Raw genomic sequence first — 25099 nt, forward strand, 5'->3', positions numbered from 1 at the left:
GCATCTCCCATATAGTCTTTATATCCCCAGTGAAATCAAGGATAATATAGTAACCAACCACATGTGTAGATCAATGACCTTAGATTATCCAAATCTGGCTATTTATCAATAGAAACCCTAATCCTAATTTACAATATAGAAAACCGCAAGTAAGTGAAATGTAATATTGATTTCTTCTTTCAGAAAGCATATAATTAATGTCTCAAGACAATTTGACTTCTAAAAATAGAAAGCAATTAGACAACATTGCTGCAGAGGGGTTCAGCAAAGTTTCTGCAACCTCTATTTTAGGAAGACATTTAACTGCAGGTGGTCAGAAGTTGAGGTACCTTCCTGAGGAGTTAGCAGTTTACTTTTTCTAATCCAATGGTCTGTCTCTGTGCATTCACAATTGTCCAGATGGACATTTGGCTTAGCTCAGTACAGCTGTTCCTTCACTCTAGCTGTTTTGAATGGTTTACTATTTCTACATTCCAAATTCCTAAGTGTAAGATAATTATGTTTCCACAACCATTGCTTAGGAAGCTATGAGAAGAGCCCATGACTCCTAATGATGTCAAATACAGCTGTCCAGCAGCCAGCCTGCACCAGGAATAGTGTAAAATGACATTGTCTTGTCTCAGCATCAACTTACCGATCGCCCTGGTAGTCCAGGCTGGCCAGCATCACCTTTCATTCCTTGACGACCCTATAATTTACATAAATTATTATTAGAGATTCTGAATTACAGAACAGATCAGCAAAATCACAGAATCATTTGTGTAAATGGACACAAAACATTTCCTGCAAAATATTTAAATTAAGGAATCCATAAGGCAACTATGCATTATGGAATAAATCAAGATACATATACCTCAACTGAAGCAATACTGATCATCTCAAAAATGTTGGCAAATGCAAGATGACTGGTTGGCATTGTATTAAAAACATAGGCAAGCAGACATTTGAAGGGGGCACATATTTTCATAAGGAAGTGACATGGACTTTTCAGTAACAGAGACTGATACCGATGTCTTCCCAAGCAGGAAAGCACGGAAAGGTTGCATGTTTTCTCCCAACTGCCCTTATCTTTCTCAACTGGTAAATGGGGCTGTCTACACTCATGAAAGGTAAAAGCTCTGTCTTTTAAAATTATCACTATTTTTCTCTAACCCATGGTCTAAAAGGTATTACACTCTTCTAGGACAAAAGGTGTAGGAGCACATGAAGAAGCAATGTATTGCCTTTCTCAACTAGCTCGCATTCCTCATACACTACAGGAGTAATATAAATGCACGGTCTAAACCCACATGAGCTAAATTTGACAACACAGTATTTATTTTCCACAGTGGTTTGCATGATAGTCCAGCATTGATAACTATTGATGATATGCAAATAATCAAACAATTTAAAAACATAGCCTGCGAATGTGAATTGCAATTGATATGAAAAATGAAATTACATGATGCAAAAGTGGCGCTCCAACTTATTAACTAATGAGAAGTTCCACCAATATTGGTGTTTTCGTTCTTCAGAGGTTTTCAAACTGAATGTGACAAGTAAATGTATTTATTGTATTCTAAATATAAAAGGAATGTGTTTGGCCTTTCTTGCTGTTCGGCACCTCTAGGTCATCTTGATGAAGTTTTTCCTCCTGGTATATAACAAAAAATTGAAAAGCATCTATGCTGGTTAACAAGACCTTTCTGCTTTGTCCTTACAAAAGAGAAGGTGTACCTAACATTTATCTTAAAACAAATTTGTTTTCTATTTCCCAGACTACATTACAGACTGAGAGGGTAACCTGGTTTCAAATGCAAAATGAGATAGCATGCAGACACCAATTCTATTTGTTTATAAACTTTCTATTTTAATCAAAGACTTAATACAAAAAGCTCCTGATTATTTTAAAATTCAACCTAATCCTAAACAGGAAACATCAAAACTATGTTCCTTATTAAAATGTGGCAAAAGCAGACTTAATACATTCAGAATGTAGACAAAGGATTACCTATGCTATCTGTTATGAAAAACAATCTGGTGAGACTTCATCGGTGTGAATAGATATTCTGGCTTTCAAGGCATGTACATGAAATCAGAAATAGCCTTTTGCTAAAATACGCATGCTGTTGCCAAGAAAGCCCCCTAGGAACGAAGGGCTAGTTTGTATGCCTAGGTCTAGGTAGCTATTGTCTCTCTGAACTTTCAGCTACTGGTTTAAGTTCAGAAAATAGAAGTTGGACATGTAAATCTGTGAGAAAGTCTTCAGAGTAATATTGCATGCTTAATTTTCCTGCACCACAGTTTGTTAGCTTTGATTCCTAGAACTTGAAGGCCTTAACAACTCTACAGAAAAGCTGTAAGATTAGAAACAGAGTAGCACAATGTATGTTACAATGGTTAGACTCTATCCACTCATAGGCATCCCATAAGCACATGTAACATTCAGGATAGAAAATTCTATTGTATTGAAAGAAACTTGTTTCAGAGAGAGACTTTTATCATAATACTACTGTGTTGCAGGGAAAAATGAATGTTAAGGCAAAGCTGTCACCCTCTTCCCAAGACCACCACCCCCACGGACAGCTTTGACTCCACACACATTGCCACCCGTACTCAGAATGGTCACTCACCGGTTCACCTGGGATTGACAGCCCATTGGGGCCCTGTGGACCTGGGGGACCTTGAGGGCCAGGAGGACCTGTCTCACCACGAGGACCAGGTGGCCCCTTAAAGCAGAAAATTAAAACAAGATTGTAAATGACAACCCCTTTCTGGGTCTGTAACTGCAAAATTCTTTGGGTTAGACACTTAAAGTAAGTCAGAAGCCTAGAGACACATTTAATACTTCGGAACAACTGTAGAAATGGTTATCCAAGCAGCATATCCTTTCATAAGCTATTCTCTGATTCATGTTGGTGGTGTCAGGCCAATACACACCTTCTGCAAGTGTTAATTAGGAATATAGCTGTCTTCTCTGTACAGAAGAAAAGACCACAATGCTGCAAAGTGTGTATTAACACCCTGATACATGTACTTGGGTTTCTTAATGTGCAGTCAATACCTCTGAGGCTAGATACATGCATAGGATGTGTATATATAGTCTCAAATACATAGGCTGTACATAAATAACAATTAGGCACGTTTCCAAGTAAATTGTTAATCTCCATTCTTAGCTCAGCAGAGAACTAAGTATACCACTTATCATACAGGTAAGCATGTAGCAACATTATAGATGCATTCCAGAAAGATACTTACGGATGATCCAGTCAAACCTCTTTCTCCTCTGGGACCTTTAGCGCCTGGACCACCCTAAAGTGAATATTTGGAAACAAAATTTATTTCACATAGGGAAAGCGAGGGTACATCCTACTGGTGTGCATCATGAGTCCTCTTTGTCAAACTCTTATGTGAAAACCCAAAGTTCTGAAGTGTATAGATCACACTGCTAGAAAGAGTACTAGAATAACAGATGCATCAGAAAATCAGGTAAATACTTGCTGGTTTAGAATATGAAAAATTATTGTCATTTTTGTCTATGCAGATATAAACTTCTTCAATTTATATTCATCAAAATCTCTGGATACATCTCTAGTTGACTGTCAGAAAACTCAACTGGGTTTCAATTCCTCATGCAGCACTTTTTATAGCCTCAAAGTAGAAGGACTACTGGGTTGCATGTAACTCCCTTATGTTCGCAGCATTTGGTAGGAGCATAACCATTCCATAAATTACTCTCTCTCCACATTAAAAAAAAAAAGGAGGGGGGAGGGAAAAAAAAAAAAAAAGGAAATTAATTTATTTCCCTGACAGAGTAAGGAATCCTTCCTTGGAGTGAAATCCTGACTCTGTATTTAGGAAAAATATTTGCACAGTCCATTAAAAATATCTTGTACATGAAGTACAAGGCAGCTGAGATTTGGCCAGATTCTTTCAACCTGTCAGACAATGAGGAGCTATTCACAATGATCACATTGGAAAGATGGGAAAAGGATTTTTATATAACAAGTAGAGCTGGTAGGAGCTGCCCAGCTGTGTTTTAAACCAAGATTAAAGGGGAACTGATTACCATGATGTTATGGACATGTTGACAGAAACATTTGTCAGTCCCTCTGACTGATCTTTGTTTCACAAAACCACAGATCAACACAAACCTACTTCCACAAATTTAAAAATCAGAGAATCTGACTATTGTGAATAGTTCCTTACAGCTGGTCCGGGGGGTCCTGGAGGTCCCACGCTGTCTTGAGTACAGGTACAAGCATTTGGAAGAGCTGGACATTTTGCTTCATCTCTCTGAAAATTCAATCACAACTATTATTGTCCTCTTAAAGAAAAGTACTTGGTGGCAACATACTTTTCCAAAACAATAAAAGCAAGATTCTCCATTATCCTGTTTTCAAGTACAAGTAAAACTCATGGCTAAACAGAGGTTTCCAAATGTTTTTACAGGACTTCTCATTTTCTCTGCAAGCTATACAAGACACTAACAACAGAGGCACAGGCAAAATCAAATTCATATGCAATTTCTGTTGTTCTAATATTTAAATCCATTAGACAATCAGCTTGCAGTGACAGAGAATAATCTAGTTACTTTTTTAATACCTATCTAAGAACAGATCAGATAGCAATAATATAGCTATCCCATTCATAATACCTAGGATCTTACATATCACTGAAATACAAAACGTAACTGAGATTTTTTCCACTATTCCTAAGGGACTCAATTCTAGCACATCATAATCTTTCTCCCTCAGATACAAAACTTTGAAATGCAGTGTTGTTCACTGACTGTTCTGACAACTGTGATTTAGATGTGTTGTCAGTATGAGGTATAATACCAGGCTAACATTGATGTTGTTAAATTTGCTATGAATAACGATTTTCTGAATAACCTCTGGTTCATTTATACTTACCATAGAAGGAAGATCACAGCATCTGTCTCTGCTAGTCCAAACTGGACTGCATACGATGTCAAAATTCTGTATTTCTAACTGTAAAAGAAAGGAGGACTCTTGAAAGATACTAGAGGTGTTCTTTATTAAATCTACTAACATTATAATTAAAAATTATTCTTCAAACAGTTTATTTCTATTGTAGTTAACATTAATCAGAATTTCACTTCTTTTTTGGACACTGACAGAAAAATTATTTAAAATAATAAAAAAATTAAAACCAAGCCTACATAAGGCTACAAGAACTTGAAGCACTGATGCTTGCTCTTGCTCTGAGGCAAAAAGTAATGAAATAAAGTGACTTAAGTAATATTTTGCAATACTTAATGGATAAGACCAATGAACTACTACATCAGCTGAGTGCCTGTGCACTTCAACATGAAATCTGTCTGAAAAACTTTTGGGCCAACTTTAAGGACTGCAGTCCTTGGGTCATATATTAATGCAGATCAAGTATGGAACTGACATTAGTGGGGAAAAGCTCTGCAGAAAGGCTGAAGTGGGGATCTTAAGTAGACTTCATGGTAAAAGCAGTTTCCTCTCTTTTTTTTTTTCACCCCAAGAGCTATGATCCTGCAGTTTGATACATACAAGCAAATATTTGGTGATGAGCACCAAGAATCTTCAGCTGTTAAAGTTTGTACACATGGGTCAGATTGCAGACTTAAATCTTGTAATATGAAGCCCAAGTAATAGCACTGGTTATCTATTAAATATAGTTAACTATCAAGAAAATGTATGTGCCCTTCATAGCAGCAGCCACTATTATATTATAGGTTTATAGATAATAAAGCCAGTTGGGATTACTCTGATCACATAGCACAAGACAGACCATAGGACTTGCCAGAACTAAAACCTGCTCATTAGCATTTCTCTTTTAGAAAATAAAACAACCTTCATTTAAAGATTTCCAATGATAGAAAATCCACAGTAAATGGCCCAATGATTAAATGCTCTCCCTGTTAAAAGAAAAACATTTCCACTCTTGTTTGAATTCACCTGACTGCAACTTTCAACTATTAGGTTTTTGTTCTTGTCGTTCTGCTAGAATAAGACACTAACAAGATGAAACTTCTCAGTTAAGTATATTGGGTCTTGCAGTATAGACACTTGAAAGCTTTGGGTGTAATACTGGTTTCTTAGGAATCCTTAATCTCTAATCTCTTTCCTCAGAAAATTTCAAGGGCTTGCGTTAATGAATGAATTATTGTTCATTGCTTACAGTTGCTGATTTCCGGTCACCTTTCAGAAGTTTCCCAAGTACTTCATAGCCATCGGTTGTGATGTTCCCAGCCTCCTTAATGGGTTTTTCCAGTATTTCACTGCAGTCAATGTAAATCTTAACATTTGATGAAGTTACAACAATATGGACCTGAAAAAAAGTTCAACATAGTATTTAGAAAAGACACTTAGGCACATTTACTTCAATACTTTAACAGTATTTCAGTGGTTAGGTTATAGTGTTTTAAATTTTCTTCCTAGTAATCCTGCTTTACTTTGAACTGGTGTAAAAATTCAAACTCAAGGAAAGTCTATTACTTCAGTAACCTCTTTAAAATGTGTTGAAGGTCAATAAGATGAATACACAAGCACAGCTTATTTAATGAAATAGTTGAACTACAACGATCTATTTTAAAAGCTTGCCTGAAAATTGCTTTAAGATGGCATAAAAGTGAAAAATAAAAATAATTTTTGAGAGGAAGTATATATAAGCTCTTCTTGTCCTTTTGTAGTGGCTAGAACCACACAAGAAGTTTATGAGTCTGTGACTGCCTACTGGCTAATAGACTCTCTCTGTACTTGAGAGTAGATTGTTTCAGATCGAAAGATCCAGGGTTCCGTTTCCACAGATGACTCAACCAGAGGCATTAGTTGCATTGAGGTACAGGAAGTGAGCAGAGAATCCTGCCCAGAAAAAGACAAAATAATGGAAGATGCAAGACAGAAATTTCCATGAGAGAAATTTGGCTACAAAAGCATATGCCAAACTAAGGAGAAACACGGAAGAAGAGGAAGAGATTAATTATTGGAAATAAGAGAAACTTAGAAGGGAGAAAAGAATGACTAACAAAGGGAGAGTAAGTCTATCAGGAGAAGAGAATGAAGTGTTTGAGGAAAACCCAGTAAACCTTAAACAGAAGAAACAAAAATTGAAGCATAAGTTACCATTCCAAAAATTTGTAGTACATGTGACGAATTTTAGGCAAATTAATTTCCTATATATCTATGAAAACAGAAGATATTCAGGAGTCTCCTAGGCAGCAACAAGGGTCTGATTAGTAAATCTAATATGCAGTTGAAGGAAGAAGATCTTAAGGCAACAGAAAGGTTTCAGTGGCTTTATATGCCGTATATGCTGCATATATTTTATAGACAATGTTATAACATCTAAGTAATTGCTAAAAAATCAACACAGTAAGATCATCAGTAAAGAATCCTTGAAGTATGTATCTATTTTAAAGCTTCTATTATCACAGTACATAACCCTTCAGAAACATATTGCTATTTGATGACTGCTTAAAAAAATTGGCATAAAGTTGAAACAGAGATTCCCTTAAATGTCCTGAGTCAACAACTGTCTGAACAAACTCCCGGGAATTTGTTCTTTTTTCCATATTAAATATTTTCTCATATGGAGTGGTCTGCAAGGCAACAGCATAGCTTATCTAAAACTCTAAACACTATGCGCTTATGTATGGAATTAAGATGTTTGAAACTGCTCTCTTTTTTTGTAATCTGAAATGCAGCTGGCATCGCAGTTTAATTCTCTGTGCTATATACACAAGTGGATTTTGTAATTAACATTCACAACATTGTTCAATAACCAAATAAAATAATAGTGGAAAGATAAGTGAGTGTGTCCAAAGTATATTTTGGTATTAAATACCAAACTTTCCACAAAATAAAATAAGCACCAAGCCAAAACTTTAAATTCATTATCATTTATACATCATATACTCAGTCATTTGATTATATGAATAAATTTTATAGGTTAACTAGTGCATCAGTTTAAACTCATCACAGATCTAATTCACTAATTCTATCTATCCGAAGAAGTGACCCCAGCAGTCAAAAATAAGCAGAGCTCGCCCAATTTGTTGACTCGGCTCACTGCTGATTTGATGCCAGCACTGAATTTCAGCCTGAATCTCATGGCCCAAGCATAAATCTAATAAAAATATGCATTCAGTGTTTACAGTAAATAAAACATCTCTGTATTCAATCCTGCTATATTTTGTTGAAAAAAAAATGTCAACAGAAACATTCTCTTCAGTTTCTAACACATCAACATAAAGCACCTCTTCTGATCATTTCCGGTCCCAAAAGGCACTGAGATTTTAAGAAAGAAAACACACTTTAATCTTTCTCTCTGGACCCCTTTTAAGACAAGTTTGATGGCGTTCTGATCTACTGCTAAACAAACCACATCAATAAGCTAAGGAAACTATTATCTCATAAGTACATTAGCAGAAAGACATACACTCATTATAAAATTTGCTGTGGCTAACTACTGCAAAACTGCAACCTAAAAGGAAGTCTAGCATGGTATGAGCAAGGAAGCAGAAGTCATCCATCAGTCCAAAACATTCAGTTATAAATTTAAGGACTGTCTCAGGCAGTCGGGATTTTTCTTGTGGGACCTGCCAGATTCAACAGCTTTCGTCATAGCCATGCTACGCAAAGTGTTCAAGTATGCCAAAGCAAATTCCCCTGCACAGTTAGGTGTAGTTAACTGTGCTTCACTGAGTGAGCCAGTAAGTCATCGAATGAAAACCACAAAAATGTTGATATTTTGGAAAACGTTTTCTCGCATTCTAAAGATTTGTCATTTTTTTGAAATTGAATGGCAGGAGAAAATGCAAAAGTAGCTTTTGAAATGTGTTAATCTTACTTTCCTCCCTTTATTCAGCTAAAACTACTGCTATCCTTTATTTGGAGCTAATCAACATGGCTGATACATACGGCTTTCCCAGCACGTGAGGTGGGGAATCCCACGGTGCTATAATTAACAACCTGACTCATATAGCAATATCAGTAATCACCCTGGAGAGAATCCAGAGGAGTCAGCTCAGTTACATGGTGAAAGATTCCAAATAGAGTTCTTTAAATCAAGACTACTCCAGTTACTTTAAATACTGTCAAAATCTGAACTTTTGTTTCCTTTCTGGGGAAAAAAAAATTACAAACTGCACTTAATAAATGATATATTGTTAATTTTTGCTTAACAAATAGTCTCACAAGCAAGAACTCATAGTTCCAGAGCTTTGAGATAATTTGCAAATGTCTGTTACTCCTGTACGTGGTTTGGCATCTTAGGATTGCTTTCTGTTCATTTGTATGAGTGTACTTAACTATTAAAATAAGAAAAAATGCTGGATTTCTATTTCAGCTGTAACTGTTTTTCACCAGCAAGCGTAACAAACAGTTCTATATAACTGTTAGTGTTGCTGGAGTTGAAGGTCGGTCCCCATTTGCTCTGATAAATGAGCAGAGATTCACTCGAAGTGCTGTCCAATAATTCTGCTCAGCTCTATTACATTTAGAGGAACTACAAGTAAAAATGTGACTCTGAGGGTCAATTAAATCAGCAGAAGACACTTAAAACAGACCGTTGGCAGCACAGCATGTACAAAGCTTCACACTACCAACCTGGAGAAGGGAAGTCTCAACTCTCACACTGATACCTAAAATGTGACATGCTACATGCTGCTCTGTGTTTTAACAGTATTTCTTGGTGATAAGATGACTGAACTTTTACAACAAAACAATATCTATCCTACCCTTTATTGATAGCTTTTCTCACTCCTGTAGATTAACACATTTCCTTAAAATTCTGTTGTCCTACTAAGCTATCAAAAAAAAAAAAAAAAAGGAAAGAAAGAAAGTCAAAAACTTATTTGCCAAGGAGAAAATAGAGGCTGCCTAATGCAGGTGTGATCCAAGCCTACCTACAAGTTTCAGTCACAAAGCCAGTGACATAAACATGTCTTTGTATATGCAAAAATAATTAGCCATTAAAGTATATACCTGAGAATAACTGAACAAGATATCAAAGCAGTTTGGGAAATTATCCTCTGTTGAATTCTGTGGAAATCAATAGTTTTTATACCCTGTCTCCCTGAAAATAAGATCTACCCTGAAAATAAGCCCTGGCATGATTTTTCAGGATTTTTGAGGATGCTCAAAATATGAGCCCGACTCCAAAAATAAGCCCTAGTTACAGTTCATTTAAAAAGTCAATTTAAATAGTGCCCAGGCAGCTGTACATGTAAAAAAGTAATACATTTTGGAGCAAAAATTAATATAAGACCCTGTCTTAATTTCGGGGAAACAGGGCAGTAGTGTGTGATTATTGTAGTCATCTGTGTTTTAAACAGAAGGAAGTCACAAAACATAATGCTGGCACCAGCCAGCTTTCCCTGCTTTCAGCCTAGCAGAGCTGGGTTGACAATGTGGCCTCCAGTATCTGCAAGCTGACAGATGCAACCTCTTATCTGTATCCTCAGAGGAGCGCTGGTAGTGACTAGTCATGCAGGAGAGGGTATCACAAAGAAAACAAATGTTATACTCCAGCCATATTTAGTCATCAGAAGAAAACTAAACTAAACAGAAGGGAGTTAAATGAAAACATGAGAATGTGCATTTCAGCTGACTAAAAATGTTGCAATTGCAACTCACTTTCTTGCTTTAAACACATACGCTTAATACAGCAGGAAAATATATTTTAACTTGTGTTTCAGACATATATGTAACCTGAGTCAAACACCTCCTGATGACTAGAGTTAAGGAAGCCTGGGAGGATCAAGTTTTCATAATTTGGTGCATAAAATTAGAAAAGCAAGCACAAAATTACCACAACTGAAGGCAGATGCAGTAACATGTAAGGATTTCACTAGCCATTTTGACAACTCAAAGAATATGAATTTCATTCTAAATTGCAAAGAGGTAATGCGATCTTTTATGGGATCTCTGTCATTACTGTTGCTTCCTAAGTTAATATTACTTTGGAATACTTTGGAATATTTTAGGGCCAGTGAATGTATGTCAAAAATATACCAATACCTGCATACATACAAAATCACAGAATCACAGAATGTTAGGGATTGGAAGGGACCTCAAAAGATCACCTAGTCCAATCCCCCTGCCAGAGCCGGAACACCTAGGTGAGGTTACACAGGAAGGCGTCCAGGAGGGTTTTGAATGTCTCCAGAGAAGGAGAATCCACAACCTCCCTGGGCAGCCTGTTCCAGTGTTCCGTCACCCTCACTGAGAAGAAGTTTCTTCTCAAATTTAAGTGGAACCTCTTGTGTTCCAGCTTGAACCCATTACCCCTTGTCTTACTGTTGGTTGCCACCGAGAAGAGCCTGGCTCCATCCTCGTGACACCCACCCTTTATATATTTATAAACATTGATGAGGTCACCCCTCAGTCTCCTCTTCTCCAAGCTAAAGAGACCCAGCTCCCTCAGCCTTTCCTCGTAAGGGAGATGCTCCACTCCCTTCATCATCTTTGTGGCCCTGCGCTGGACTCTCTCCAGCAGTTCCCTGTCCTTCTTGAACTGAGGGGCCCAGAACTGGACACAATATTCCAGATGAGGTCTCACCAGGGCAGAGTAGAGGGGAAGGAAAACCTCTCTCGACCTACTAACCACCCCACTTCTAATCCACCCCAGGATGCCATTGGCCTTCTTGGCCACAAGGGCACAGTGCTGGCTCATGGTCATCCTGCTGTCCACCAGGACCCCCAGGTCCCTTTCCCCTACACTGCTCTCTAATAGGTCATTCCCCAACCTATACTGGAACCTGGGATTGTTCCTGCCCAGATGTAAGACTCTACATTTTCCCTTGTTATATTTCATTAAATGTTTCCCTGCCCAACTCTCCAGCCTGTCCAGATCTCACTGGATGGCAGCACAGCCCTCCGGCATGTCAGCCGCTCCTCCCAGCTTGGTGTCATCAGCAAACTTGCTGATAGTACACTCAATTCCCTCATCCAAGTCGCTGATGAATATATTGAATAGTATGGTCCCAGAACTGACCCTTGAGGCACTCCACTAGATACAGGCCTCCAACCAGACTCCGCCCCATTGACCGCGACTCTCTGGCTTCTCTCCTTCAGCCAGTTTGCGGTCCACCTCACTACCCGATCGTCCAGTCCACACTTCCTCAGTTTAGCTGTGAGGATGCTGTGTGAGACAGCGTCAAATGCTTTACTGAAGTCAAGGTAGACCACATCCACCACTCTGCCATCATCAGTCCACCTCGTTATGTCTTCATAAAAGGCTATGAGGTTGGTCAAGTACGACTTCCCCTTGGTGAAGCCATGTTGACTGCCCCTGATGACCCTCTTATCCTTGATATGTCTTAAGATGGCACCAAGGATAAGGTGTTCCATCACTTTCCCAGGGATGGAGGTGAGGCTGACCGGTCTATAGTTGCCCGGGTCCTTCTTCTTGCCCTTTCTGAAGACCAGAGTGACATTTGCTTTCCTCCAGTCCTCAGGCACCTCTCCCATTTCCCAAGACTTGGCAAAGATGATGGAGAGCGGTCCAGCAATGACTCCAGCGAGCTCCCTCAGCACCCACGGGTGCATCCCATCTGGACCCATGGATTTGTGGATGTCCAGATTGCTTAACTGGTCCCTAACCCAGTCCTCATCGACCAAGGCAAACTCCTCTATTCCTCTGCCTTCCTCTGGGTCCTCAAGGATACGGGGCTCCTCAGGATACATATATATGTATCATGTTTGTTAAACATATGAATCTTATTCGACATGCTATTTGCCTCCCAAAATTGGTTCCCTGCCTTTTTCTGTAAGTCAATAGCTATTTGCTTCCTGTGGTTATCTCTTCTTCTTCTCTAAATGATTCCAAATCACTACACACACCCCCAATCTTCTTTCATCACGACTTTCCCTTTTTTTCCAGTCTGTCTTTTATTCTTGCTCTTTCATGTGCCAGGAATCAGGGTATGATATCTTTTTCATATATATCCCTCCACTTACACAATCTTGACAAATTCTTGATGAAATCTTGATGAATCTCTTACACTGGTTCAAAGTAGGCCTTAAACAGAGATCTTGTTTTATATGATCTGTAATTCCTTATGTCAACTTACAGAACTATACAAAGACTGGATAAAACCGACAGTGAGTTCTGTTTGCTTGTCTTTTGTTTCAAAGAACAGCACTCCAAAAAGCAACATTCATAATTTCAATCCTTTACCTTGTGGAAGCTTCCATAAAAGATTTTCTTTACTTCATCGTTATCAAAAGTTACAGTTTGAACCTCTCCCCTTGTATCCTTGTTAAAGAATGAAAGCACTTTGCTGGCAGCTGCAATAAATGAATATAATACATTTCATTTTATGTGTACTATTGAAACTACCATCCTAAGACACACTTATGGATAAAATGTAGGATACCACTCAAATGGGTAAACATAGGTGGTTTTACTGACCCATAAGTACATAGATGTATATTCCTGTGGTTTTAGAGATAATACCAAAGTTGAAAAATAGCTTAGCTGAAAAAAATAATTGATGTGCAAAGTAAAAAAAAAAAATAAATAAAAATAAATATATATAATCCTTTTACCATGTAAGAATGCTTTGGTTTTGGAAATATTTGGGAAGAATGCATGCAAAGTAATGTAATCTATAAATTCTCTGCACAATAAGCAAAATCATTCTTACGATCAAGCACAATTCCAACTTGTGGTTTGTAATCTCTGTCTGTAATCTGCCAAATTGCAAAAGGCTCATTGGGGGATTCAGGAAGAAGGCGGAATAACAGGATGATAGTGTACGACTGTGGCAATCCTTCCGGGTGAATCTCCCTGTTAAGACAATATGGGGACATTTTTTCACATAGAAACACAGGAGGAAAATAAGATAATCATCATTTGCTCTTTTTCAAAGAAAGGACATGAGAATAACAGGGAAACCACAGTGTTTTATGGAACTGAGCATTTAAACAAGTCTCTCAAACAGAAAAGAACTTCGTGATAAAAATCATTATGTGATTTGTTAAGATGAACTCACAGCCTGTCTTCAATTGGCCCAGGCACGACAGTTATGAAGGAAGCCAGACATGACCAAGAACTCTTGAAGATGTATTCCTGTGGCAAGATTCTGCATAAACTACACATATTTTAAATTCCTTGATGATAAGTACAGAAAATAGGACCACAGATCTATTAGTTTTTCATCTGGCCTGTTTTAGACAGGCAACAGAAAACAGCACTTAACTATTGCTGCCCTTGAGGCACAGATACAATGAAGGATGTATTTAATGTATTCCTTGCAACTGGTGATGCATTTGGGCTCCACCTCATTCATCAGTGGCTGAGGTTTATATTTGTGATGTTCAGACTGTTAGACATTAGGAAAACAGAAAACCAAAAGTAAATAAAAACTTGCATTAAATGGCCTCCAGCATTTTCTGACGGAGAAGGGAGGGAATGAAGGAAGGGATCTGTAAGAAAGGAGGTAGCTTCTGCTTCTCCTTAACCATTATAACAGAACTGAGAAGAGGATTTGGCCTCATGAACATTAACACAGAAACCTTAAAATCAAGCAAGAAGCTGGTCTGTATTCTCGGCAAAGCTTATGTACCTATATGATTATAGACACTGCAATAACAGCACAATCACGAAGTCAGCAACACCACACCGAAGTGCAAGAAATAAAACATTAAAGTAGATATAGCAATGCTATTTATACCTCAGATACCAAGTTATCTCAGATATGGAAACAACTATGCCACCAGGATCACGATGCTTTTATTGCTTTGCTGACTCAGTCTATAGTGAATTTTCTGGTTTCTCATGAAAAATAAGCACCCAGAATACTCTGGAAAGTCTACTCCACCTCTTACAGCAGACAACATACTATGTATCACAACCTTCCAAAAAGATGAAATAAATAGGAAGTCTATCTTTTTATAATGATATCCTGCTCAATGCAGGTTAAATCTTAATGGAAGAGCAGTGCAAAACAAGATCCCAGTGACTGGGATTATCTGTACTTCCCTAGATCATAAAAATCCAGGCTATCAGAGATCTATCACTGTCATCGCTGTAATGGCATGTCAGTAAACTCAGAGAGTCCTCAAGTCCTCCACTTTTAAAGTTGTGAGATCAGAAGGCTGCCAAAAAGAAATTATTTCTTCATACACCTCAGCTCCTGTGTCTGTGATCTGACCTTTACCCAATCTGGCAGGATTGCAAATTTCAAGGGTTTGTGTGAAATTAAATTATCTTAAATTTAATAGGAACAATGGGATATATTTAGGCATCTCCTCTGACTCAGAATGACTTTTTTGAAACTTACTTAAATAGATGGCACAGAAACAAATGTAAAAAGAAAAAGAGAGGTACTGTTCTCCTCTTACTAAAAATAACTTGCTAACTAAATCTTTTTGTTGGTTTTTTTGTGTGTGTGAAAAAATGTTGGAAAGAATGACCATATATTTACTTCTCCATAACCAAGTTCTAAGACCACAGGCCCTTGAAAACTCCACTCCATTTGCCAAATACAGCAACTCAATTAGAGGAGAAACTACCCTAAATCAATGGCATCAATGTGCTGCCTGCTGCTGCATAAATGATGTCCCTGCAAAAAGTGGTGCCCATCCATCCATATTGAAATAATTTCTCCCTGGCAATGTGGAGCTTGGTGTATTAAGGAGGCTGTTGCCCAACTGCTTAAGGACAAACTGTGCATTATATGTAACTCAAATGGTTAAAAAGCACAATCTCAAAAAAAGAATAATCAACTGGATTAATAGTGAACAGATTGCAACAGAAGAAATAGATTAGCATTTAATGAGAATAATGACAGATGTTCTTTAGAATATATTTCTTGGAGTTCAGTTAAAAGAATGCTAAATAAATGCATCTTCCATAAGATACTAATTCTACCATCTATAAATTCTATTAATCCTTCCTCACCTTCTTTCCATAAATATAAGCCTTTCAGGTTTACTTACCGTATTGGCTGGCTGACAAAGGCATTTTTGTGGAGTCTATATGCTACATAGCTTGGGAAAGAGCCTGATTCCAGTGATACGCCTTGTACAGAAGCAAAATGCTTCTCTGTTAAATTATATGATTCCAGCATCTTGAAACCTTTAAATCCAGAGAGAAAATAAAAAATAAAAACACTGTAGAGCTGTAAAAGACATGAACCTATGGCAAAATGTTAGGCGGTTTCTTACCAGGTGAAGTGTATCCATCCAAGTAAATAAGAGGACAAGCTAAAAGACATGAAAAACATATAATTCAAAACTATGAAACCTAACAGGATATAAACACATATATACTTCAGAAAGTTTTATTGCCAAAAAGTCTGTACTATTATTAATTATCAGCCAACTTTTTTTATACTTGTCATGCTGTGTTCTGCTCTGTGGCAGAATTACTGTTAAAATCTTTACTCATAACTGTTAATAGGATATTTCTACAATGACAAATTATATGGAATAACAAATGAACCCCCCAAATATTTTAAGAGTCTAATTCATAAGAAGAAAGGAGAACAATTACACAGTCTTTCCATGAATATTTAAGGCATGAGTCAGGCTGCATAATAGCTCTCAGATTCAAAAGGAAAAACTGCAGATTTATACGTCTCCTCAGGAGCCAGTGGATGAGGCAGTTGGGGAGTACACAGTTGCATGTGACAGACCTGAGAATTTCTCATTTTTGCCATAGAAGGATTTCACTTGAGTAAACATCTGATTTGAGAGAATTTTAAACCAGCATCACACACTATAGCTGCACCTCTTTAGCATGCCTAGACCAGTGGCAAATAAGAGACATATTGTGCCCCTCAGTTCACATTAGGCATCATTCTACTTCCTTTTAAAAAGCAGTAGGTCTCACTGACTGTTATATTCCTTTTGTTATAGTACTTTTAAAATGTGAGACAAGTTTACATAAAATGCAATACCTACTTCAACATTTTTAAAAAATAACTTGCTTCTTTAAACTCTGTCCAGTTATTGCAAAACCTGATGTTTATATATAAACATTTCTTTTGATGCACCTTAAATGGGATGGCAACTGTAGCAGTATGTAAGTAAATGTGTTCATTTGGGAAAAGGGAAAATTATGTCTTCTACTCACTTGAGGTAGCTGTCTCACACACAAAGGTGACGAGGTTATCTTGAATCTTTTCAAAGGCATCAAAGTCATCAACAATAAATACATGACGCTCACTGGGCTTGCTGGCAATCTTAGCCAGCTCATTGTAATCTACATCAGCCACACCAACCACAAAGACACTGAAGCCTGTAAAAATAACACTTGTTACTTGAAATGCAGTAAATATATATTACCATTTTTCAGGTCAATATTTCACAAGCCATCTCTATCATTGATTTCTCAAGCTCTACCAAATCTTTTATCTGGCCTTTATCATAAGCATACAATCTGGAGATCCTTTCACCCTATCAAAGCTCAGGAGAGATTAAACCGAGTTTCATATCTTTGTTTCAAAACTTTCTCCTCCTTCCTTTGTTCAGTCAGAAATAGTGTGGCTGGTAAGACTAGGGAAGTAATCATCCCCCTGTACTGGTGCTAGTGAAGCCAAACCTTCAATAGTTTTTCAGTCTTGTGCTCCTCACTACAAGAAAGACATCTTGGTGCTGGAGAGGGTTCAGAGAAGGGCAACGAAGATGGTGAAGTGCCTGGAGCACAAGTCTTATGAGAAGCAGCTGAGGGTTCTGGGGTTGTTTAGTCTGGAGAACAGGAGGCTGAGGGAAAACCTTATCACTCTCCATAGCTACCTGAAAGGAGGTTGTAGTGAGGTGGGTGTCAGTCTGTTCTCCCAAGTAACAAGCAATAGAACAAGAGGAAATGGCCTTAAGTTGCACCAGGGTGGTTGAGATTGGATAATAGGAAAATCTTCTTCACTGAAAGGGTTGTCAGGCATTGGAACAGGCTGCCCAGGGAAGTGATTGAGTCACCATCCCTGGAGGTGTTTAAAAAACATGTAGATGTGGCACTTAGGGACATGGTTTAGTGGTGGATTTGGCAGTGTTAGGTAATGATTTTTGTTGGGCATTATGCAAGCTCACACAGACTTGGCTGCATAGTTCCCTCACTCTTCCATACAAAATGTACAATTCTCTCAACTCTACAGTGTCTTAAATTTGTTCTGTGTCCAAAATCTCTGTGCACACCACTAGTTATATTGTTCTCTAACTGTTGTCATCTCCTGCATTTTATGCTTCTCAGTTTCCCTTTCACTTTCTTAGGGTGCTATTCATCTCACCAATTTTTACTTTCCAAGTTAGCAATGAGTTTAACCTAGTTATGTAGTCGTCTTCTATAATCAGCAGAGACATGAGCGGATTCAGAATGTAATTCATCTCACTAGGTGTGAAGTCATAATCTCCTTGCTTTTGCCAAGAAAAGTTGGACCAGACGATCCTTGTGGTCCCTTACAACCTGGTATTCTATGATTCTGTGATTCTTTGTCAGGGTGGTTTTCCTCTTCAAATCCTTTAATTAGTGTCTCCTTGCCTTCCGTGTCAAGTTTTTGTTTGCTGCCGTCTTCTAGCCTTTACAGAATTTTGTCTCTGACTCATTTCTTCATTTCCCTTCTCCTACCTAAGCCTCCATGAGATAATTTGACCTCTCTTTGCCATAACAGAACACAAGGAAAAAAAAAAAGTCACTGCACAATTCAGCACTATGTAGAAAAAAAAAATCCCACACAAAATTTCATCGACAAACAAGTGCACAGACATTGGAAATTCTAGTTGGAGGCTAAAAGGAGAATTCACACTTATTGCAAATGATAAAGCTATCTTTATCTACATTTTTAATTTTTCAAAAAGAAATGGGGGGTAATTATTCCTCTGTGGCCAATTCTGGTGAAGCTTTGGCTGAAATACTCTGTCCAGCTTTTAGAACAACCTTTAAGAGGCAAAGAAACCAAATCAAGTAGAGAGGAGAAGAAAAATGATAAGAGGTTTGGAAAACGTGATCAAGAGGAGGTTGAAGGAAATGAGTTTGTTTAGTCTAGAAAGGAGAAGATGAAGTGGAAATGACAACAGGCTTCAAATATGAAGGTCCACTGTAGTGGACAGTGATCAGTTGCATTCCTAGTTAACTAGGTAAATGAAAATAAGACAATAAAATCATTAGCATCAATAAACGCAAAGGCAAAATGTGAGGCAAAGCTTTCCAGCTATTATGGCAGTTAAGCACTGGAGCAGATTATCCAGGGAGACTGTAGAGATTTTTATGAATAAGTTAGCCAATTGTCTTTGTAAGTCATCTAGACAGAGCTGATTCCTTCAGATCACAGAGACAGAGAAGATCACCACTTGTGTTTTACATACCAGGGATTTCCACAAAGAAGTACATATTCTCCTTACCCAGAGAAAAGAACTCCAGGTGGTTCATGCACTGAAATGCAAAACTGCTGGGTGCAGGGACAGGGATAGATTATTAGACTCATATAAACCACATTCAGTAAATCTGAAGAGGAAGGGCAATGCTTCTCAGCTCAAAAGGCAATGAAGGAGTCAATTCAGATCCAGCTCCACCAAAAGCAGTTACTTTAACTGGAGATCCACTGGTTTACACCAGGTAAAACATAAAGCTCAAAAAGCCAGGCCCATTACACCAAAAGCACTAGAATGCAGTATATTTCACAATGATCTCTGGGGTCCACACAGCAAGGAGAGAAAGAAGTAACCGAAAGTCACATCTGTGAAATGATATGCATGAGAAATTACTTGAAAGCCTTGGGAAGCCACATCATTCCCCAGAAAGAAGACAGAGAATAAAAAGTTAAGTCTGGCCCAGGGTCTAAATTCTTTAAATAGTTTTGAGTTTTTCCCAAGTACTCAGAATACATTTCTGAGTCCATAAATGATGATTAAAGTTTTCCCAGATAACTGATGCACCGCTTATAATTGCATTGCTTAACACATAATGGAATGAAACAGCCAGGTACTGTGAGTTGCTTACCAGAGTGCTGTATGACTGTTGCTGCTTTCCTCACCTCATCCTGAGACCGACCATCTGTGACAACAACAAGTACCTTGGGAACACCTCGCCTCATGCCACTCTCCCAAGTCAGAACCTTTTCTTTGATAAATGTTAGGGCTTTGCCTGCAAAGTGCACAATGAACAAGGTGTCAGCCATATTATCTACAAGAGAAGAAATCCCTTACTTTGAAAGGGCAACAGCCACAAGTCTAAAACAAAAGAACATAAAAACCTAATTATTCAGCCATGTAATATTATGATAATGAGGCAATTTCTGAAATCATTTTATCTTAAAGAAATATAATTAGCGCTCAGAATTACCTGTCCTTGTGTTTCCTCCTCTATACTGAATATTTTGAAGAGCTCCCAGGGCCTGGGCCTTGTCATCAAATGTATTCAGTTTAAATTCAGATTTCGCCTCATCACTGTACTGCACAAATGAAACCTGAAATGGAATATATCACGGTGTTCAGTCTCATACTTCCATATTCAGACCAACCCTCTCCATCGAAATATGTATTGTGGTATAGTAGTAGGCATTAAATAATTGCAAAATCTTTTTCATATCTGTATGATTATACACACACATACATATTTACAAACACAAATATCATCACAGACATGTGCACATGACACTTTCTTCTTCTTTCTCTTTTCTGTAAGAAATGTGATGTGACCTTAAATAAATATGATTAAAATATTGCTATTACTATGACACAGTACATATAGTGCCTATTCTCTGCTTCTGAGCAGAGGTATAGTATTTACAAAAACTCTTCCTTTTTTTAAATTAGGAAATACAAAGAGAATTTGGCAATAAAATGTCAACAAAATTGGATATATACAAAAATTGTATAGTCTCTTGCCTTAAATACTAGAATATAATCACTGAATGTGTATTCTGAAATCATCTTTAAATATTATATTTATATATTTCATTTTACTCCTTATAATATTCTGTAAAATTACAATATTATACTAATTTGATGCTGAATAGACATCTCTCTGTATGTGTATATTCGCATATATTTATCGAAGTAAATTCAGCTTTTAAAATTATTAATATCCAATTCAAAACCTGAGATTGTTGCAATTATTTCAAGAGGTATGTGACTTAAATATTTTTCTAAACATTAGCATACACATGTCTCTGTCACATGTCTCTGTCACTTCTATTAGGCTTCTGTGTCTCTAGGCTTGGGACCCATACATATTCGTGGGAAAAAAAATATTATAAAACAAACAAACAAATGGAAAGGAAAACTACTGGTATAGATTAGAGCTAAGAAGGATAAAGAATGTCTGAGACAAAGTGTGAGGGGTATCTTTTCCTTTAAATGTCTGTAGAGTTGAAGATAGAGAATCAAAGATTTAAAAACATTCTTAGCAGATGAAAGGCAGTTCATGAGCAGTGTAAGTAGCTTTTATAGTTACTGGACAAAATCACCCCCACAATCTCTCACCAAAAAAACCAAAAAAACAAAAAAACCACACCCAAAAAACCAACACCTTCAGCCTTTTAACCCTTTTAACCAAGGAAGGTGCACTGCACCTGCAGGTCATTGCAATGCTCCAGAAATACCTCGTAAGAAGCGCTCTCACATCTCATATCATTCATTTTATCTCATGAAACAGAAATGGCGATGGGAACCTAGCAGTGATCTCATCCAGCTTCCCATAAGCAGAAGAAAACCAGTACTGGTGCAAGGCTCACAGTAAGAAGCCTGGCAGGAAATGTCTTTGACATGACTATGATCAGCCCAGAAATGCTGGAAGTCCTCAGTGGCTATTACTGTTCAGTCTTTCAAGATGCATTAACTCATTAAGAGGACTAACTTTTCACCTTTTCACACTTTTACTATGCCCACTGTGGAGTGGACCCACGTTATTTATCTTTAGGATGGGATTAAAAGATCTGTGGAAGAGTCTTTCTCAAGAGGATTCTATCTACTTACTGCACTGGGATTCCAGGCAGCTCGACAAGATAAGGCTAATGGCCAGCCAGCTGGTCTCTACATGTACAAGACTCATTTCTTGCACTGAGAAATTAAAACATAACCTTCACTCAACAGTCAGACTGCCCCCAAAACAGATGATATGACACAGACAAAACCTAGCATTTAACAACTAAGCAGTGTGCCAATTGTTGATGCCCTATACAAAGAAACAAAAATATAAAATTAACCATAAATTGACCATACATGACCCCAGTTTCTCTGTCTGGAGGATTCACACAAACTACAACTTTTATCTTTTGGAATAGTAACCTCTCATGATAGACTAGATTCCCTTTGTATTTACAAAATGACCAATATATTTCATAAATAGTTACACATGCACACATGTACACATGCATTGTACAGCAATCTAATACCAAAAAAAAATGACAGCATTCTGAAAGAAAGTAAAAATCAGAAGTAACTTCATTAATTCAGCTTCATCTTTAGTTTCTCTCCAAAATATACCAAATGGAAATAAAAAAACCTACCTGGATTCCAGCAGGATTAATCAAGTCAAAGGCTCCTACTGTATTAAAAACAAATTTCACTACTTTGTTGAAGTTATCATCACCAATACTCCAGGAAGCATCGGTCAAGAATACTATGTCTGCTTTGGCACCCCTGCATACTGAAAGACCAAGTAAAAGAAAACTTAAACCACATCAATGATATCATTGTGAAATAAAGAGCATTGCTCCAAAATTTGAAAATTCAAGAACTGACAAATATTCACAGCAAGCTTCTACTCCCACAGAGTCAACCTGGCAGATGGCTAATGTTCAACACAAAAACATTTAATAAAAATTTTCAAATAAAAGTTCAAGAAATAAAGAAGACCTCAACTATCAAATGTAAATGTTTTAAATTTCTTTTTTTTTCTGAGTAGCTACCACAAAACATAAATTGTCTGCTGAGGGCAGACAGACTCACAGACTTACTGCAGAGCTATAGAACACCATTAATTTTTTCCCCAAATTATGCAACTTTTTGTTCTAAACCAGGAAATGTTAAAGTCTTGTAAAGCTCAAGAATAAATGGATGGCATCAGGAAACTGGTCTCAAACTTCCCTAAAATGCTGTGTTAGTTTTAAACATATTTAAATTTATGAAAAATAGAATTAAACTCTGAAGCAGTGCAGCATCTACAGAAAAATACTGAATAATTCTACAAACAAACATACCATCTCGAGCTGGAGGAATCGTGGGAGGTGGAGGAGGGGTAGGTGGTGGAGTTGGTGCCTCTGTAGGTTTGAGCACTGAAATGAAATAATTTTTTTACTCCATATAAATTATTTCATTCAAGGAAAAACTCTAGATTATGTATTATATTGCCACACAGAAAGTTTCTAATCTTTTCTCATTAGCCTAAACAATGTACAATTGACAAGGAAATATTTCTTGTGTTACAAGAGTAAAAATATTATAGTTATTGTTAAAAAAGGTACATGGTTTCATTATAACAGGAACAATTTTACATGAGCTGAGTAACACTGTACTCTGATAATGCATCTATTTTTCATCCAAGTGCTAGGAAATATTTGGTTTGAAGAAGAGCATAGGAATTTCTCCCTCCCTCATCAACTCTAGCTCAAATTGCACTGAGAGTTAGGAGGAAAGATCACCACTTAAAATAAGTATTGAAAGGCATTTAGGAGCAAGACAAGTTCTAGAGTTAAAACAAGACAAGTTCTAGAACCAAAACTTAAACTTCACAGTATCTATTACCTACCTGTACGCTCTCTCATAGAGACTGGAGGTCCTTCGAGGTTAGGGGTCTGAACAAATACGGTAGCGTTGTATTCTGTGTCTGGTGAGAGGCCAGTAAAGCAATGGCTCGTTTCTGATCCACGGACAGTAATTTCCTGTCCCCTGGAACCTGTCAAAAAAGCCCAATGGAAATAAATTTAAACCCCAGTATTCCCTCCTTAATATTTGTACAAATAACTGTAGAAATTAGAGACTTCTTGAGGGGAGGTTGGAGCAGATGGGACAGCAGTCTTGTCACATAAAAGTCTTTCTAGACCAAGATTATGTGGTGATTATGCACCCTGGAGCATACTGGAGAGTAACACTACAGTGTATATGTGAAAGCCAGGTAACTAGCAGATTCTTACTAATGAATGTTAACTAGACAATAAACAGCACTCCCTCTTTGCAGCTAGTTCACCACTCTATAAAAACGGGTCATGATGCATCATAGCTTCTGGTGAGTGCTTGCTGCTATCCCAAATAAGTGTTGCTGTCGCTGAAATAAGGTAACTATGTTTCCAGAAAATGCAAAAATAAAATGCACTTGCCATCAGCTGGGTTTAGCTTCAGTCTGTAGGAAGTTGCTGACCGATGAGGTGACCATCGAATACAGAAAGTATTCCAACCCACATTGTAACTTGTTACATCAGTGACATTCAAATATACTGTGAACAGAGAAAGAGATAAATTGTTCTGTGGAAAACAGTATGTAATGGATGAAGGACATCAAAATTACAGTAGCAGTGCTGGTCCAGAACTTGATTTTTAAAGTACTCACAGAAGGAAAGAGCAGTTCTAGTCAAATCTCTTCATTTTCTGTTATGCTTTAAAGAATCCAGCCAGCCTAGCTATTTACAAAGGCCCAAAGTCTGATACCCTTCCTGTTTTGGGTAACAGCCCATTTTATGAGACTTCACATGAAGTAAGTTGAGTTCTTGATAAAATAAGAAACTTCCAAAAATCAGAATCTGACATATATATGGCAGTATGAAAAGAATGTACTGAGTCAACAAAACTCAGGATGCTTGATTCATCTTAACTGAAGAAATTTTTAGAAATTTCTTAGCTAAGGCCGTCAATAAAATCATCTCCTTCCAACAAACTGAAGTTTCAATCACTGGATATTCCTGTGAGATAAAAGCAGAGCAGCAAAAAGCCGAGACCTGCTTAGCATGATTAGATTCTGTAGTACCCTGTAGACAGTCAAAGATTGACTCCAACTATAGCTGAAAAAAAATTTAGGAGGCTGAGTAGAAAATTTTATATCACCAAATCATTATTTAAAACTGTATTTCCATTACTGTTCTCAAGCTTAGTGTCTGTAAGATCTACATCATGGACAGATGATAAGCATTCTCCATGAGAGCATATTCAGACTTTCTAACAACCAAGCCTTAAAAATCCTTTCT

At 37.5% G+C, this 25099-nt stretch overlaps 1 protein-coding gene across 8 annotated transcripts in view; it reads right to left on the reverse strand.

Annotated features, from left to right (window-relative positions):
• Positions 1–25099, reverse strand: part of COL12A1 (collagen type XII alpha 1 chain) — a 105945-nt gene that overhangs the window by 18493 nt on the left and 62353 nt on the right. For all 8 annotated transcript variants that reach the window (XM_065632184.1, XM_065632185.1, XM_065632186.1 and 5 more), the window contains 17 exons: positions 24239–24355; positions 23671–23817; positions 23123–23197; positions 22430–22569; positions 20263–20386; positions 19921–20064; positions 17062–17226; positions 16152–16190; positions 15924–16062; positions 13628–13770; positions 13159–13268; positions 6157–6306; positions 4896–4973; positions 4189–4275; positions 3238–3291; positions 2613–2708; positions 635–688 (listed from right to left, as the gene is read on the reverse strand). In XM_065632184.1, the coding sequence (XP_065488256.1) occupies positions 635–688; positions 2613–2708; positions 3238–3291; positions 4189–4275; positions 4896–4973; positions 6157–6306; positions 13159–13268; positions 13628–13770; positions 15924–16062; positions 16152–16190; positions 17062–17226; positions 19921–20064; positions 20263–20386; positions 22430–22569; positions 23123–23197; positions 23671–23817; positions 24239–24355 (1862 nt within the window). The remainder of the gene's footprint in view (positions 1–634; positions 689–2612; positions 2709–3237; positions 3292–4188; positions 4276–4895; positions 4974–6156; positions 6307–13158; positions 13269–13627; positions 13771–15923; positions 16063–16151; positions 16191–17061; positions 17227–19920; positions 20065–20262; positions 20387–22429; positions 22570–23122; positions 23198–23670; positions 23818–24238; positions 24356–25099) is intronic.

Source organism: Caloenas nicobarica, chromosome 3 (genome assembly GCF_036013445.1).
Source record: "Caloenas nicobarica isolate bCalNic1 chromosome 3, bCalNic1.hap1, whole genome shotgun sequence".
Classification (NCBI taxonomy): Eukaryota; Metazoa; Chordata; class Aves; order Columbiformes; family Columbidae; genus Caloenas; species Caloenas nicobarica.